Source organism: Anolis sagrei, chromosome 1, assembly GCF_037176765.1.
Source record: "Anolis sagrei isolate rAnoSag1 chromosome 1, rAnoSag1.mat, whole genome shotgun sequence".
NCBI lineage: Eukaryota > Metazoa > Chordata > Lepidosauria > Squamata > Dactyloidae > Anolis > Anolis sagrei.
In genome coordinates, this window is record NC_090021.1 from 212951975 (window position 1) to 212967349 (window position 15375).

General features: G+C 39.2%; 1 protein-coding gene across 2 annotated transcripts in view; it reads right to left on the reverse strand.

Moving 5' to 3' along the window:
• Positions 1-15375, reverse strand: part of THSD7B (thrombospondin type 1 domain containing 7B) — a 565817-nt gene that overhangs the window by 283050 nt on the left and 267392 nt on the right. For both annotated transcript variants that reach the window (XM_060776084.2, XM_060776085.2), the window contains one exon: positions 9556-9750. In XM_060776084.2, coding sequence (XP_060632067.2) covers positions 9556-9750 — 195 coding nt within the window. The remainder of the gene's footprint in view (positions 1-9555; positions 9751-15375) is intronic.

Sequence of the window (15375 nt, forward strand, 5' to 3'; positions counted from 1 at the left end):
TAAATGCAGATATGCAAAGGATTTTATAATGGCTGACCATTTTCCTGATAGGCTGTCCTAATACATCAAGATATGATTTTTTTTTTATCAAGGATGAGAAAATTGGGGATCATCCTTTACATCTCTAATCTCTATAATATCATAAGCACTCATAATAAGAGAAGACAAGAAAAAGGAAAGATTTCCTTTGTGTAGACAGTATCTACATCAAGTAAGTAGATTAAACTTCCATCATTGATAAATGTGCCACATGGGCTGAATATATAACAACCGCATACCAGCAGTACTAAAGCAGATTGTTACTATAGAACTAACACACATAATGGTTCTGGGAGAGGAAGTTCTTTGCTATTAATATTCTCCTCTGCCCAGTACAAAGACACAATAAAGAGGTTTTTGTTTCTGAAAAACCTGCTGTAAAGTGAGTTTGCCAAGTCTTAGCAGAGAAAGCCAATCATAGCCTTTGGGATATTGGTGGGGAAGGAGACAGGGGAAAAATAAAATAAAATTAGAGAACTATCAATTAGAGATAGAGTTGGAGCCAGTTGAGAAGAAAAGAACTGATAAAATCTGAAAAGAGTTTGTGGTTTGATAGCAGCAGTTGAGCGTGTAGAAAGAGTTCAGGTACTTCATGCTTAATATATTTATTATGGAGTATAACTTTACTGATGTCATTTTCTGCATCTCTTTGGATGTTTTTATTTAACAATGCATAAGATGCATCAGCCACATGTTCCACAATGAATTCGCTAATCAACATAGTTACTTGTTCAGTATTCCTCGAATTTGTTGTTGTTCAGTGGCTTTCAAATCATTTCTGAGTTATGGCAACCCTAAGGTGAACTCATTATGGAAGTTTCCTTGCCAAGGGAGTTTGCCTTTGCCTTTCTCTAAGACTGAAATTGAGGCACAATGGGTTAAACACTTGTGCCAGCAGGACTGAAAACTGACAGGTTGGAGGTTCAAATCCTGGGAAGGCATGGATCAGTTCCCTCTGTCAGCTCCAGCTCCCCATGCATGGACATGAGAGAAACTTCCCACAAGGATGGTAAAACATCAAAACATCCAGGTGTCCCCTGGGCAATGTCCTTGCAGACAGCCAATTCTCTCACACCAGAAGCAACTTGCAGTTTCTCAAGTCACTCCTGACATGAAAAAAAGAGAATTATAGAGTTGGAAGAGATCTCATGGGCCATTCAATCCAACCCCCTGCCAAGAAGCAGGAAAATCACATTCATGTTCAGTAGGTTTCTATTGCTGAACAGGGAATTGAACCCTGGTCTCCAAATGCTGAAACCACTACATCAGATGCCTGTGTACCAGATTCAGGGAGAGATCTCAAGGATAAAAGGGCAAGATGAATGACAGGCATCCAAGGGTTGGAACTGCAGGGCAAAACAGGGTATACATGACACATGTTATTATATTTTCTCTATGTATTTTTCCTTGGATTTGTGTGCAAACTGTCCTGAGAGATTTGTGATTTTTTTGCCTGTATGTATAATCTTTTAAATAAATACAAACAAACAGGGAGCAAATGTATTAGCACAAGCTAAATATGGAACTGCTATTGTACTGTTCAGAGCTAGAGAATATGGCCCCATTCCCAACTGGTTAAACATAGTCTTGCATTAAATTAAATTCATTCACTTGAGAACAGGTTCTTAGAGACCTATCAGATATTCAGCTACAGAGAGGACTAGAGGTTTAGGACCTCACTACCACCACTTTCTCTTTTGTCAGGAAATCGCCTCATTTAAGAGTCCTCTGATAGTAATCAAACTAATACAATTTCTCCTACGTTTTCATTATCATATTGCCTGCTACTTTCTTTTTGAGAAAAAAGACCTTCTACTGGAAAGGGGACACAAAGCAAATCTAAGCAAAAACAGTGTACAATGATTATTGGGTAGTAATAACTGGTGGTATTATTGTTATTGCCTTCAACTTGATTCCAGTTTGGGGAAATTTCTATCATAGGTGTTCTTGGCAAGATCAACACAAAGAATGGTTGCCATTGCCTTCCTCTCAGTTTGAGATAAAGCAGCTTTCCCAAGGTCTCCAAGTGGGTTTTCATGACAGAGTTGGGCTTGAACCATACTTTCCTAGAAACTAACCGATACATCACAGTCAAATCATGAAAGCATTTAATTAGTGAACGAGCTGTACAATTTGGCAAAGTTGCTGCCTTAAGCAGCACAAATGAAGTGTCTTGAAAGGACAGCAATTAATTATTTATTTATTAGATTTTTAATCCAGATAAGGAAAAAAGAATTTGCGGGGATCTTCTGCCTTGTGTGTCACGATAACTTGTATGGTTGTAAATACTCTACAGCTTGACTGCAGGTGGAGGTACCATTTGCTGTTGCTCTGCCTCAGAGAGCAAAGCTTTGGACCAGCCCTGCCAAAAGGGCTTGGTTTCTTCCAGGGTGATGTCTATGATGTCTAAGACTCTCCCTGCTCAAACTTAAACTAGCTCAATCAACCCATTAGATTGAGTAAACACACACAACACAGGCAAAGTTCAGATGTGTGCTGAGTGCAATGTTGCTAAAATGACATAGAAATTGCTTGTGTCTGCTTCTGCTAAGCTAATACAGGCGGTCCCTGACTTACAAATACCTGACTTACAAATGACTCATAGTTAAGAATGGGGGTGAAACAACAAGAAGCAAGCATGGATGTCTTTGATCTTCTCCCTGAAGGAGATTCAACGAAACCAGGAGAATTGTCTTCAAGAACTATCTTGCTTACTACCATTAGATGAATCTTACTTTTAAAAAACAGCTAATTAATAAATCCCTTTCTGTGATCCTCAATTAGATTCATCAGGTCTAATTCACTGAATATCTGCATGCAGGTCTTGCATCATTCATTCCTTCTCCATCAATTGCCTGTTTTGTTTTATAACTTCATTTTTACGCAACTTCCACCAAAGAACTTCCAGAGCACCTTGAAAGGTGGCGACGTCTTCAAAGCATATTAGAATCTCAATACATATCCCTGAACTAACCTGTCATTTGAGTTCAGCTTTTGTATACTCAAGTGTATGACTGCTTAATACAGCTAAAATAAAATTCATTGCTGAATTTGACCTTGTAAGACAAGAGCACTTCAAGAGGATATAAGGAAATGGAAAAGCATTACAAATTAAACCACACCATTGACAATGGAATCTGGAACCAGAAAGTTAAATAAAGCTTTGCTATTCTTTCTTAAGATAAAAATCAGAGGACACAAATGAAGTCCAGCTTAGCTATACATACACTTTTGGCAATCAGGCAAATATTAATGAAAGCTTTTGTGGATTCCTGAAGATTAGCTGCAAAAAGTATAGGATTTTCCTCCTTAGCTTTTAATATAATTTAGTAGCACTGAAGTGAATTTGTTGACCAAGTTTATCTGTTAATTATGACCTGATGGTTTGGAAAGGATTGCTAGCTGCTGTCAGAATTTTTCACGTTACTAAGCAGAGCAGAAATACTTCAAATATAGGCACATGTCATTGTTCCTCTGAAATAGCCATACATGTATTTAAAAATATATATGATTGATTATTATTTCTGTTTTACTTTTTTGTTGTAGTGGAACAATGATGAAGTATAAGAGAAAGTGTAAATGAGTAGTTCCAGTGATTCCAACACTCTGGTCCTCCTGGTATTTGGATTTCAGCACCCAGAATTCCTGATCATTTGGGCTTTGGGGTGTTGAACCAAGGTTTTGGGAGATCCAAAGTTTGTAAACACTGGTATATTCTTTATACTCAGAGACAGGTATAAACCTTAGATTAAAGTCTACTACCAGTTCAGTCAAAGAATTCCTTATCTAAAGTAAGAACTTTTAAATCTTAGGTCCTAGGGGATTTTTTCTATCAAAAGCCCTTCCATACTATACAATTATAATTCTAGAATCAATTTTAATTATCATCTTTCAATCCTACAGCATCCTGGGATTTGCACCTTAAATTTAAGGATTCTCAGCTAGAATGTACCAAGGTTTCACCAAAATACAAACTTCAAAATCCCATTTAAAGTGGAATCAAAGATGTAATTGTGCATTGTAAAAGGGGCAGAAAGGGCCCTTCTATACAGCTCAATAAAATCCACATTATCTGCTTTGAGCAGGACTACATGGCAGCGCAGACTAAGATAATCCAGTTCAAATCAGATAATGTGGATTTTCTGCTTTGATAACCTGGATTATCTGGCAGTGCATAAGGGGCCAAAAAGAAATCCAGAAAAGCTGACAGCAGAGAACCTATTCCTGTTATTTCCAAAATGTTTGCTACTCATAAAAACTACATTTATCAGGAAAAGGGGAAGCGTTTTCTAACATATCGCCAACCTTGACATAGTTTGCAGTATTGAATACACATGTTCCTGTGGACATTTGATGGAAACATTGGCTATCTGACATTATAAAACTTGTCAGGATTTGCTTTAGTGTCAAATAGGTGCTGTATACAAATACCAAACCAATTGGCATATATAATGTTTGTGTGTATATGCCTTCAAGTCATCTGTTAACTTATGGTGATCCCATAACTTTCATAGGGTTTTCTTAAACAAGGAATACTCAAAGGCAGTGATACTTTTCTTTCCTCTGTCTGCTAGAAAGAAAGTTTTACTATCTGCAATGGACAATTTAAGGGTATTTGCCTTTAAAAAATGTGCACAGTAACTTTGCTTAGCATCATTCAGACAGACTCACAGTGATTGCCAACTTATACTGTTATGTTAACCTGAATCTAGAGTAGAAAGGTCCCAGAGATGACACCACCTTGGCTGCCAGATGCATGTTATCTGGTCACAATGCAAACAAGATATCAATATGAGTGAGAAGCAATCATGATCCTATCTACTGGGATTTATCTGGCTGTCTTTCTTTCACCAGTTTTCATGAACAATTGCAACCTCCTTTTAAAGTATGGGAGTCCAGGAGCAGAAGTTAATAATGCAACAAAGAAATAATGGAAGAGTCCAAATCATCGTTCTAAATAGAACCACCAAAATAACAGAATTAACTTCAGTGTGGAATTACTAACATGTACACTTATTTAATGGCTTTAATTTAGTTGGGACTAGCAATTGAACTGAGACCACAATAGGTAGCGAGGAGTCTACATGGTTAAATATTTGCATCAAGTTTTATTGTTCTTGGAGATAAAGGAAACCACTTTTAATTCCAGCAGAGCTCTTCTAAGTTTGCACAAAGTGAATACTATACATAGTTGCACTGCACTTATTTCGACTTAGTCCAGAATCACATTGGATGAGATTCCAACTCCCAGTCTAATCTACCTCACCGGTCTGGTGTAAGCATAACTATGTAAGTAGCCTTAACCAAAGCCATTATTAGCACACGAGAAGTTTGTTGTACAATTACACTGGGTTAACTCTGTGTTTCATCTTATATCAAGACATCATGACTCTCCTGTTGTTAAATTGCATTTTTATCATTTCACTGATGAGAATAACCTGTCAATGTCTCTAATATGGCTGCAACTATTGTATCTGGTGCAGTCATTTCATTTTGTGGCAGTTCCAATATTCCAGCATTCATGTGGTGTGTCTCTCCATGCCTATCTTCAAGAAGAGTGAAGTCATTTTGCTCTACTCCATTTCCCAAGTTTTCTTTTTTTTAAATGCCATGGCCATGCAATAGTTCTGAGGGCGGGTGGGATGTTGCAATTAGGGAATTATAGCAACACCCTCCATTTGAAAGAAGTATTAAAACTGCACAAGGGAGCAATTGTGGCATAAAAAGAAGAAAAATTAAACAGGGATATTTTATCAATTTTGCATTCCATACACATGGAATAACACAAATATACTGGTATACACGAAAAGCTGGTTTGCTAACAGAAGGGAAGATAGAAACCAAAATATGTCTAGACAAGTATTGGGGCCATAAAAATAATAAAGAGCTCTGACATAACTCTAAAGCTTCCTGGACCTTAAGAGAACATCATAGTGAGAAATCTTTGTTGCATGTAAGCTCTGTGGGGATGTGACTGCTTTTATCAACATAAAACCGATTCAGGGATTAATTCTTCTCTAGTGTAAAATTTATCCAAACAATTGCTGTGCTTTGTATTGCCCTTTATTTTCATATTTGAACTCACAAAAATGTGTTGTCATACTGATCAATCAAAAAAGGCCAGTTCTGTCATTCGCATATATAGAATTTATATGCATCACTCAGGACCTCATCCACATTTGACAATTTCAGAGTCCTAGGATGCTTCCAGGATGCTGGGAGGATGGTGCCCACCAGTTCCTTTCAGGTGAGGCACAGCTACTTCTGACAGAGCTCCGGTATCTCAGCGTCCTGGCAGTGTCCTAGGATGCTGCCCAGAGAACATGGGAGGCTTCCTGTGTTCCCATTGACCAGAACAGGCCAGTGTGGAGGTAAACCGGGCAGCAACACTTTCCCCTGTGGGATAGGGAAAGTACCAATACAGTTGTTGTGAGGTGACTATTTCCCCATTGCCTATCAGATTTGCCATACTACATTGAGAATCCCCTCGCTATTGCACACTTTTTGGACCTCAATATGATGAGATCCTAGAATTTTTTGGGGATCCCTTGAGAAAAGTAGTGTAAAATACATATATCTTGGCAAGTAGTTAATGAATTTGGTTGCCAGAGTGAAAACTGGTGAAGTACCCAATACCTTTAATTGCTGTACATTACAGGCAATGGAATATCAGCATCTGTTGCTTGTTAACTGAGTGCGTGACAAGCAGCATTTCCTGAGATGCTCACTCCTACTCAGCTATTAAAGATGCAGAAGCCCTCTCCAATTTTCATTCTCGCAGTGAATTATATTGTAAAGGCAATACAGTTAATGCTCAGTTAATGCTCAGAAATTGAAAATGTTAACTTTTGGACTAGAGTTCTCAGAATTACTGAGCCAACATGGTTGGGTAACTCTAGGAGCTATTGTCCAAATTACAGGGTGAGTACCCCTTATCTGAAATGCTTGTAGCAAAAATTGTTTTAGATTTCAGGGTTTGGGAGGGGGAGAGAGAATTTTTGGGAAATCTCTATTTGCATATACATACATAATGGGATATCTTGGAGATAAAGTGGTGACAGAGACAATGTAGTTGCAATTCATCAACTTTTCTCTGTGCTCTGAAGAACAGTGAAAGGGAAATGGTAGCACTGGGCCATATAGACTGTTGGCTGGTTTGATTTAGAGTCAGTCTAGCTGTCAACATTAACCTCAGAATACAGGTCTTTTTTGGACTTTCATCAAAACTCCAGAACATTCCCCTCATGTGGGGTATAAGTTGCTTATCAATTCTTCTCATACAGAAAGTCTTTGGACACCTTCTGAATGTCCGGACAATGTCTTGTTGATATCATATTATAGGTCCAGTGTATACAAGGCCTATTTCAGACTCCCATGTGAACAATTTTGGATTTTAGACAATTGTGGAATTCTAGATAAGAGATGCTCAAAGAGATGCCTTTTCAAGCCATGCAAATGCTTTGAAAGATTGAAATGGGTCTGAAAATATCAATACGTCCTAACAGCTGTGTGTATGTGTTGGGGGGGGGGGGGGGGTTTACATGTTTCACAGCATAGCTGCACTCATTCAATAATTAACCAGAATATTTTTCTAAGCCATACCCTCATAGTGGCATCAGTATTTCGCATGGAAAGCATGTCTCTGTTTTGGATGGGATATTATATTGATAGGTTTTTAAAATGATGATACCACCCTAAATCATGAATTGCAGCCTTTTGTAAAATAATCCGGACACCTTGGAAACATTTTAAATCATTTTTTAACACTGTCAATAATTTAATTGAATTTTAATGTTGAGTCCCAATTTAGGGAGAAATGCTGGATAGTAGTAGTTGCGGTAGTAATAGTAGTAGTAATATTTATTTCAAGCATTTGTACCCCATCCTTTTCATCCCAAGGGGGGTTCAGGGCAGATTTACAACAGGCCACCATAACAATATTTTTTTCACAAATGATGTTGCTTTGGGTTGCAGGCTGATATGCTGGTAAGGCAGTAGCACCTGCAGCTTGTATTAAATGTCCTACAAAAACATGCAAGCTTGTTTGAGATTAAAAGGTGGTGACCTGAACACATTCTAGATCTGAAATGCTGCAGAGTAAACACCACATTGCTCAGCACAATATTTTCATTTAAATCTCATCATAACCTTGTAACATAAATCAGCAGTAATGAGGCAGCAGCATATTTCTACAGTATCCTATCTAAAAAGCTGTTGTAATAAGAGAGAGAAAACACAGAAAGTTATGTAAATATATTAAGTGTGCAGCTTTACAGGAATGAAAAGAAGCCAGTGCGTAATTCATATTTATTTCATAATTTAAATAAAGCATAATTTATTTAGAAGTTTTCCATTCTGCATTTCCTCCAACTGCTCCCCAAGTAAGCATGATAAAAATAGTAGTCTTGATCTCAAAAGACACAATAGCTCTATGCAGATGTCATATTCTCAAACCAACAAACCATAATTTGTTGACCGGGGCGGGGGGAGGGGGATATTCTGCATTCATATACTGTATTCTCTGTTCTCTTCCCTGGCCTAACGTAACATTGTTTACCTGGGAAAGTATACTTTGAGCTTGCACACCAGGACTGCAAATGTAGATGGAAATATGTCTTGCATGCTAATTTGTAGGGAGCACTGAAATCTATTTCTTGGTTCAGGTTGATAACAGTTCAATGGAGCTGAAAGCCTAGTGTTATCTTGAGAAAAAACCACACCCCTTTATGAGATCCTTTCAGTCATGCAAATATCCTTCTTAAAATATGAATGTGATGGAGCTGGGCTGTTTGCACAAAATTCTTACTCTTAGACCTATAACTACCAGTATTACATTTGTAAGACCATTAGGATGGCTATATTTCTCTATATTATATTTCAAAGTAAGATTTCAGACAACTGGCCTTGTTGCTTACATTTTGTACTGCCAATGCCATTAGATGACCACATAGTTGTGTCTTACTTTGTATTGCTCATCACTTCATACAAGCCCAGCCCAGCACTATCATATCTACTCTCATCTAATTAATATATTATTTGATCTTCAGCCTGCCCATGACTACACATCCTGTTACTGCACATCTGTCCTTGTTTACCCGACCAGTTACTTGGCTTTCAAATATTCATAATCTCACCTCCATTCCATTAACGCCAATGTGATCTTCATCTTAACCATGTTCATATTGACCTTCATGGCATTCCATGGCAAGGTAGGACCTAACCTGGACATTTTTATTGTATGCCATTAATTCCCCATATTCCAAGACAATAAGGATTTAATGGGAGTCCCTTACACCCAAAAGGATAGGCATGTTATAAAAAGTGACAGATAGCAATGATAGCAATCATTTCAAAATATCAAAACATGATAAAGCAAATAGTCTCAGGGTTATTTGTATCACATCGTAAATTACAAGCTATGGATAAAGTACTTCTGTAAAAAAGATAATTACCATGAAATTCCTTTGGACATATATGCAACATTCATTGAAAGGACATGCAATCAATACAACATACCCTTGTAGCTCTTGCACTGAGCATGCACAATGCGACTTCCTGGCCCACATATTCCATTATACGGCAAACAGAATCCCTCGGAAATAATCCAGTCATAGCACACTGGATTGTCACATGGAATAGATTCTATTAAGTGCGGACAGTTGTCAGAGGTACCCATCGGTTCCACAATGTGTCTGTGCCTTGTTTTGAATCCTAAGAGAGTGAAAATGAAGATGACTGAATTTCATCTCATAACGAAAGATATCATTAGCATGATACTATTGTATAATTTTGAAATTATAGTAGGCTTTAAAGATAGGCAAAGAGAGGACAATTTCATATAGTACTTTGACTCCAGTGTGACTGTGGAGGCTATATCCTATGGCATATAGGAATTGGAAGATTGCTGAGGATTTTAAGCTCTCGGATGAAGAATTGTTAATTCTTAGTCCTATCCAGACTAACACTTTTTGGCATGGTACATGCCTTAGTTATATCCCATTTGAATTACTGTAATGTGTTCCATGTGGGATGAAGAGATTATTTGGAAACATTGGCTGGTCCAAATAATGCGGCTGCCAGACTGTTTACAGGCTCAACTCAAAGTGCTGATTATGACCTATAAAGCCTTATATGGCTCAGGTCCAGGCTATTTGACTGATTGCATCTCCCTATATGAACCTGCCCAGGTCTGGAGAACCTCAGGAGAGGTCCTTCTTTTGGTTCCTCCACCATCACAACTTTGGTTGGTAGGAACAAGAGAGTGGGCATTCTCTCTCAGTGCCTACCCCATCGAATCCAGAACTCCTTTCTTCCCAGGGAAGCCAGAATGGCCCTCTCCCTGCTGTCCTTCAGGTGGCAGGCTGAAACTTTCTTTTCAGGCAGGTCTTTAAAGAAGCAAGTTTTTAAGACCAAGTGTTGCATAGTGTTTTAAGGTATTTTACATTGTTTAACTGTTTATTTTTAATAAGTCCAATGTTTAATCCTATTTTAATGTTTGTATGTGTTAGGTTTTAATTCACATGTTGTTAGAGTTTTTACCGTTAGCCACTCTCAGAATCCTTTGGAAAAGAAAAGTGGAGTATAAATACATATAACAAGAACAGAAACACAGAGAAAGAACCCCATGCCTGGAATTCTCCATGAAGCATCATTCTCCTTAAAAATAAAGAAGCAACTCCCACTCTTGTTTTGTTCCCTGAAAAACAGTTACGAAGCAAGGACTGGATTTCTAGCTACGTCTAGTTGGAGCAGGCAATATGTGACCTGGATGCCTTCCAGAGGAAGGAACTATAGTACCACCCCCCATCCACTGATTCAATGCTCACAGTATCCCTTACCCACACTCTCCCAGAAGTGTTTTGTGGGGCGTACTAGGTCCTCTAGTTGAATTCTATGCTATGCTTCCAACCCATGTATAGTCAAATATAGGGTTTCATTATTATTCAGTTTCTCGGGAAGTCTTGGAATATATCCCTCATACGCACCCCCAAAATATGGGAGTCATCCTGTTCCCCACAGCTTGCCCTCCTTTGGCTGAAATCAGCTTACTCAACCTGATAATTTAAAAGATATGGATACTAAGCCTTGATTAATTTTATTAGATGCTAAAGAATTAAACCATTTATCCTGGAACAGATTACCAAGTGAGAATGAAAATATTTAATCTACTTTATGAAGGAATAAGGAGCTAACATACTGGATTCTTCAGATTTAATTATCACCTACCTGATTAAAACCATATATTCATTTTTAAATTTAAAAAATAGCAAAAAAAGTTAATTACAATTTACTTGTCACATATATCATTATATCAAAGAGCAGATAAAGCAAAGCTAGAAAATCATACAGCTTTGTTAATGATAATAGTAATTATTATTTTATTTTTTACCCGCCTTTCTTCATAGTTCATGGAATCATTGAGTTGAAAGAGACCTGGTGGGCCATGCAATCAAACCCTCCTGCCAAGCAGCAGGAAAATCGCATTCAAAGCACCCCCGATAGATTGCCATCCAGCCTCTGTTTGAGGCAGGTTACAGAATAAACACACAAACATTGAAAAAATACCACAATTGCACATGAAATTTTATTTCTATAAAAGATACATATTAAACGGTATCTCTAGAAAATACATATTAAAATACACAAAACAGTGAATAAACAAAGGAGATGAGTTTAAAATTCATGGTTAAAACTGGCCAATATACCCTATATACTCAAACAGAGTTTTTCAGCCCTTCTTTTGGATTGAAAAAACCTCCTTCGGTTTATATTCAAGTCAAGGAGAGTGGAGAATTTTACCTGTGGAGGAGGAAGAGGAGGCAAGGAAGGCCGGAGAAGCCGAGAGTAGGAAGGCTGCTTCTGCTTCTGGAAGAGGGGGGCCTTAGGAGCCCGCCTGCCATCCTCCTGCTCCCACTGTGCTGCCACCAAGGCCACTGCTTCTCCCTCTCCCTCCTCCTCTGCTTTGAAAGAAGGGGAGGAAGAGGACAATGCTCACCTGCCACCGCTGCTTTGTCCTCTTCCTTTCCTTCCACCTCTACTGAAGCAGTAGCGTCAGCAATGGGGCCGAAGATTGAGCTTCCTCCTATTTCTCTCCTTCCTCCCCTTCTTTCAAAGAAGCACCATTGCTGCTTTGAAAGAAGAGGAGGAAGGAGATGAAGACGATGTTCACTATGCAGCTATGCCACCACCACTGCTGCTTTGGGAGAGGGAGGAATGGAAGAGACAAAGCAGACAGAGGTGGTGGCTGCATGGTGAGCATCTTCTTCATCTCCTTCCCCCCCTTCTTTCAAAGCTGCGGCGGTGCTGCTTCGAGAGAAAGGGAGGAAGGAGAGGAAGAGGATGACACTCACCCTGCAGCCCTGCCACTGCTGCTTTGTCCTCTTCCCCTCCTTCCTCCTCTTTCAAAGCAGCAGCAGTGGCAATGGGGTCACAGAGTTAGCATACTCCTTTTCCTCTCTGTCCTTCCTTTCTTTCAAAGCAGCACCACTGCTGCTTTGAAAGAGGAGGAAGGAGAGGAAGAAGACGTTCACCATGCAGCCAAGCTGCCACTGCCGCTGCTTTGTCCTCTTCCTTTCCTTCCTCCTTTCCTGAAGCAGCGGTGGTGGTGGCATGGCTGCATAGTGAGCATCCTCGTCCTCTACTTTCGCCCCTTCTTTCAAAGCAAAGGAGGAAGAAGGGGAAGAGGATGACACTCTGCCTGCAGCTGCACCGCCGCTGCAGCTTTGGAAGAAGAGGAAGGAGAGGAGGAGGTGTAGAGATATGTTTATTATAAAGTGTTTATTATACTGTGTTTAAACTGTATTTGTGGTTTACATTTGTTGCCATGGCCTAGCTGTGAGGGATAGGTTGCCATGGAGACAAGGCAGAGGAGGTGGGCGGAGCTTAAGGAGAAAAAGGTTTGAAAGTGTCAGTTAATTTTCAGTCAGGAGGAAGAGACCCTGAGAAGAGGGCAGAGTCAGTTAGGGCTCTGTGGTGTGAAGCAGTGTAAATTCAGTTAGTTTTAGTGTTTGTGAATATTTCTTCAGCAAGGGAGCTGAAGGTGAAACCTCGTTAGATTGCTTGAGTTAAAAAGAATCTAACAGAGGGGGTTTTAGGATCGCCAGTAGTGGAAGACTGGAGATCAGTGGTTTGATCCGGTATAGGACAAACAGTGTGAATATTCACAACAGGGAACACTGAAATAATAAAGCACTTCACTGAAGAAGGAGTTTATAAGATTGTAACATCTAAAGCCTGAATGTATCTCAACCAAGCCATATTGTAACCATCAAGCATATGCCAAGCTCAACATCTCAATATTGCAACAATTACGCTTTGTTTAACAATAAACTTGTTCTCTTTGTATTTTAAACCTGCCTCCTCCATTGATTTTACATTCGGTGCATTCCACTCTACCAAAGTTACCTCACAACGCAAATAGGGATAAACAGAGACTTTAATACCAGCGTCTCTATACATATTGGTGGCAGTTTAATTTAGCAGTCTCGGAACTTCCTTACATTTTTGGTGATCCCATTTGGTGGGATTAACACCACGTCTTTACATTTTATTGGTGGCATTGATACGTTCTTTACATTTTTGGTGGCAGACGACGGGATACGTGTAACAACTGATCGAGTGCCTTAAGTTTAATTTAGGAATAAGTTGTGAGGTAAAAGTTGTTGAAAACATGGCTACCAGGCGGCAAAGAAAGCTTGCTGGGGAAAGAGAGGGAGACCAAGAAGAAAGTTCGGGCTCTGAGGCAGAGACAGAGCCAGTGCCTATGTCAGAAATGGCTTATAAGTACAAACTAGAGATGAAACGATTGGAACTGGAGATGAAGGCAAAAGAAAAACAAAGAGAGAGAGAATTGGAGATGGAGAGAGAGGCGAAACAAAGAGAATTTGAAGAAAAACAAAGAGAGAGAGAACTGGAAATGGAGGCAAAAGAAAGACAAAGAGAGAGAGAGTTGGAGATGGAGAGAGAGGCGAAACAAAGGGAATTTGAAGAAAGACAAAGAGTGAGAGAATTGGAACAGGAGTTAGAATTGAAGAGAATGGAGTTTGAGCTGCAGAAACAAAGATTAGCTTTGTCTCAAACATCCAGTGATGTCCAGGAAGGGAGATCTGGAGTGGATACCCCAGATTTGACAAAGAAATTCCCAAAATTTACCAAGGACGATTGTCCAGAGAAATTCCTAATATCTTTTGAGAGATGTTGTCGAGATTTTGGGGTGGCTAAGGAAAAATGGATGACATACCTTAGGCCTCAGATAAGTGGGAAACTTTTGCAGATTTATGGACAGATGCCTGAGGAGTCTTATGGAGACTATGATCTGTTTAAGAAACAGATTCAACAAGAGTTTAGATTGACTCCCGAATATTACAGATTTAAGTTCAGGTCATTAAAGAAAGATAAAACACAAAGTTTTGCTCAAGTGGCCTCTAGATTGTCTCAACTGTTCGATAGTTGGATAAGGACGTCTGAGGTGGAAGATTATCAACAGCTGAGGGAACTTTTAAAGCTGGAACAGTTTTTTCAATTAGTGCCTTATGATATTCGCTGGGTGATTCAAGATCGCAAGCCATCCACTATTGTAGAGGCAGCGGTTATGGCAGATCAAATAACAACCTTAAAAGAAGGATTCAAAAGGGAAGATCCGCCAAATGACAAAAGAACAAACAGGCAGCCATTTTATTCACAACAAACGCGCCCACAGCAAGAAAAGGGCTCTGACTTAGAAAACACCATCTATAGGAGGCAGAGTGTAACAAGACAAACTGCTCCTGAGGTAAAAAGACGGTGCTTTCAATGTGGAGCATGGGACCATATAAAATATCAATGTCCCCTGTTAAGGAAAGAGAAAACAACCCTCTTTGTGAATAAAGTGAAAGAAACACCAAAGACAGAACCAGATACTGTTTCAAAGGAGAGTTCAGGCTCAGAGCCTCAAGAGAAACAATGTTTGTTCATCTTGTCAGGCAGCCCATCTAAGGATTACTTAGAAACCATTTATATTGATAACAAAGACAGGAAAGGACTTAGAGATACAGGCTCCGAAGTGTGTATAGTGCACCCCGAAATAATACCTCAGAAATTTCAGCAGCCAACCTCTGAAATAAGATTAAAAGGTTTAGGACCTGCGATACCAACAGAAGTGGTGACTTTGCCAATAGAATATGAAGGATGGAAGGGTATGTGGGATTTTGCAGTCAGTCCTAACATACCATACAAATGTTTAATTGGAAATGATTTGGCCAAGAAGATTGAAAGCTGGAGGGTGGCGTGTGAGGAGAAAGATTGTAACAACGAAAGCCCTGAACAAAAAGCCATGTGTTTTGCCATACAACAAGATGG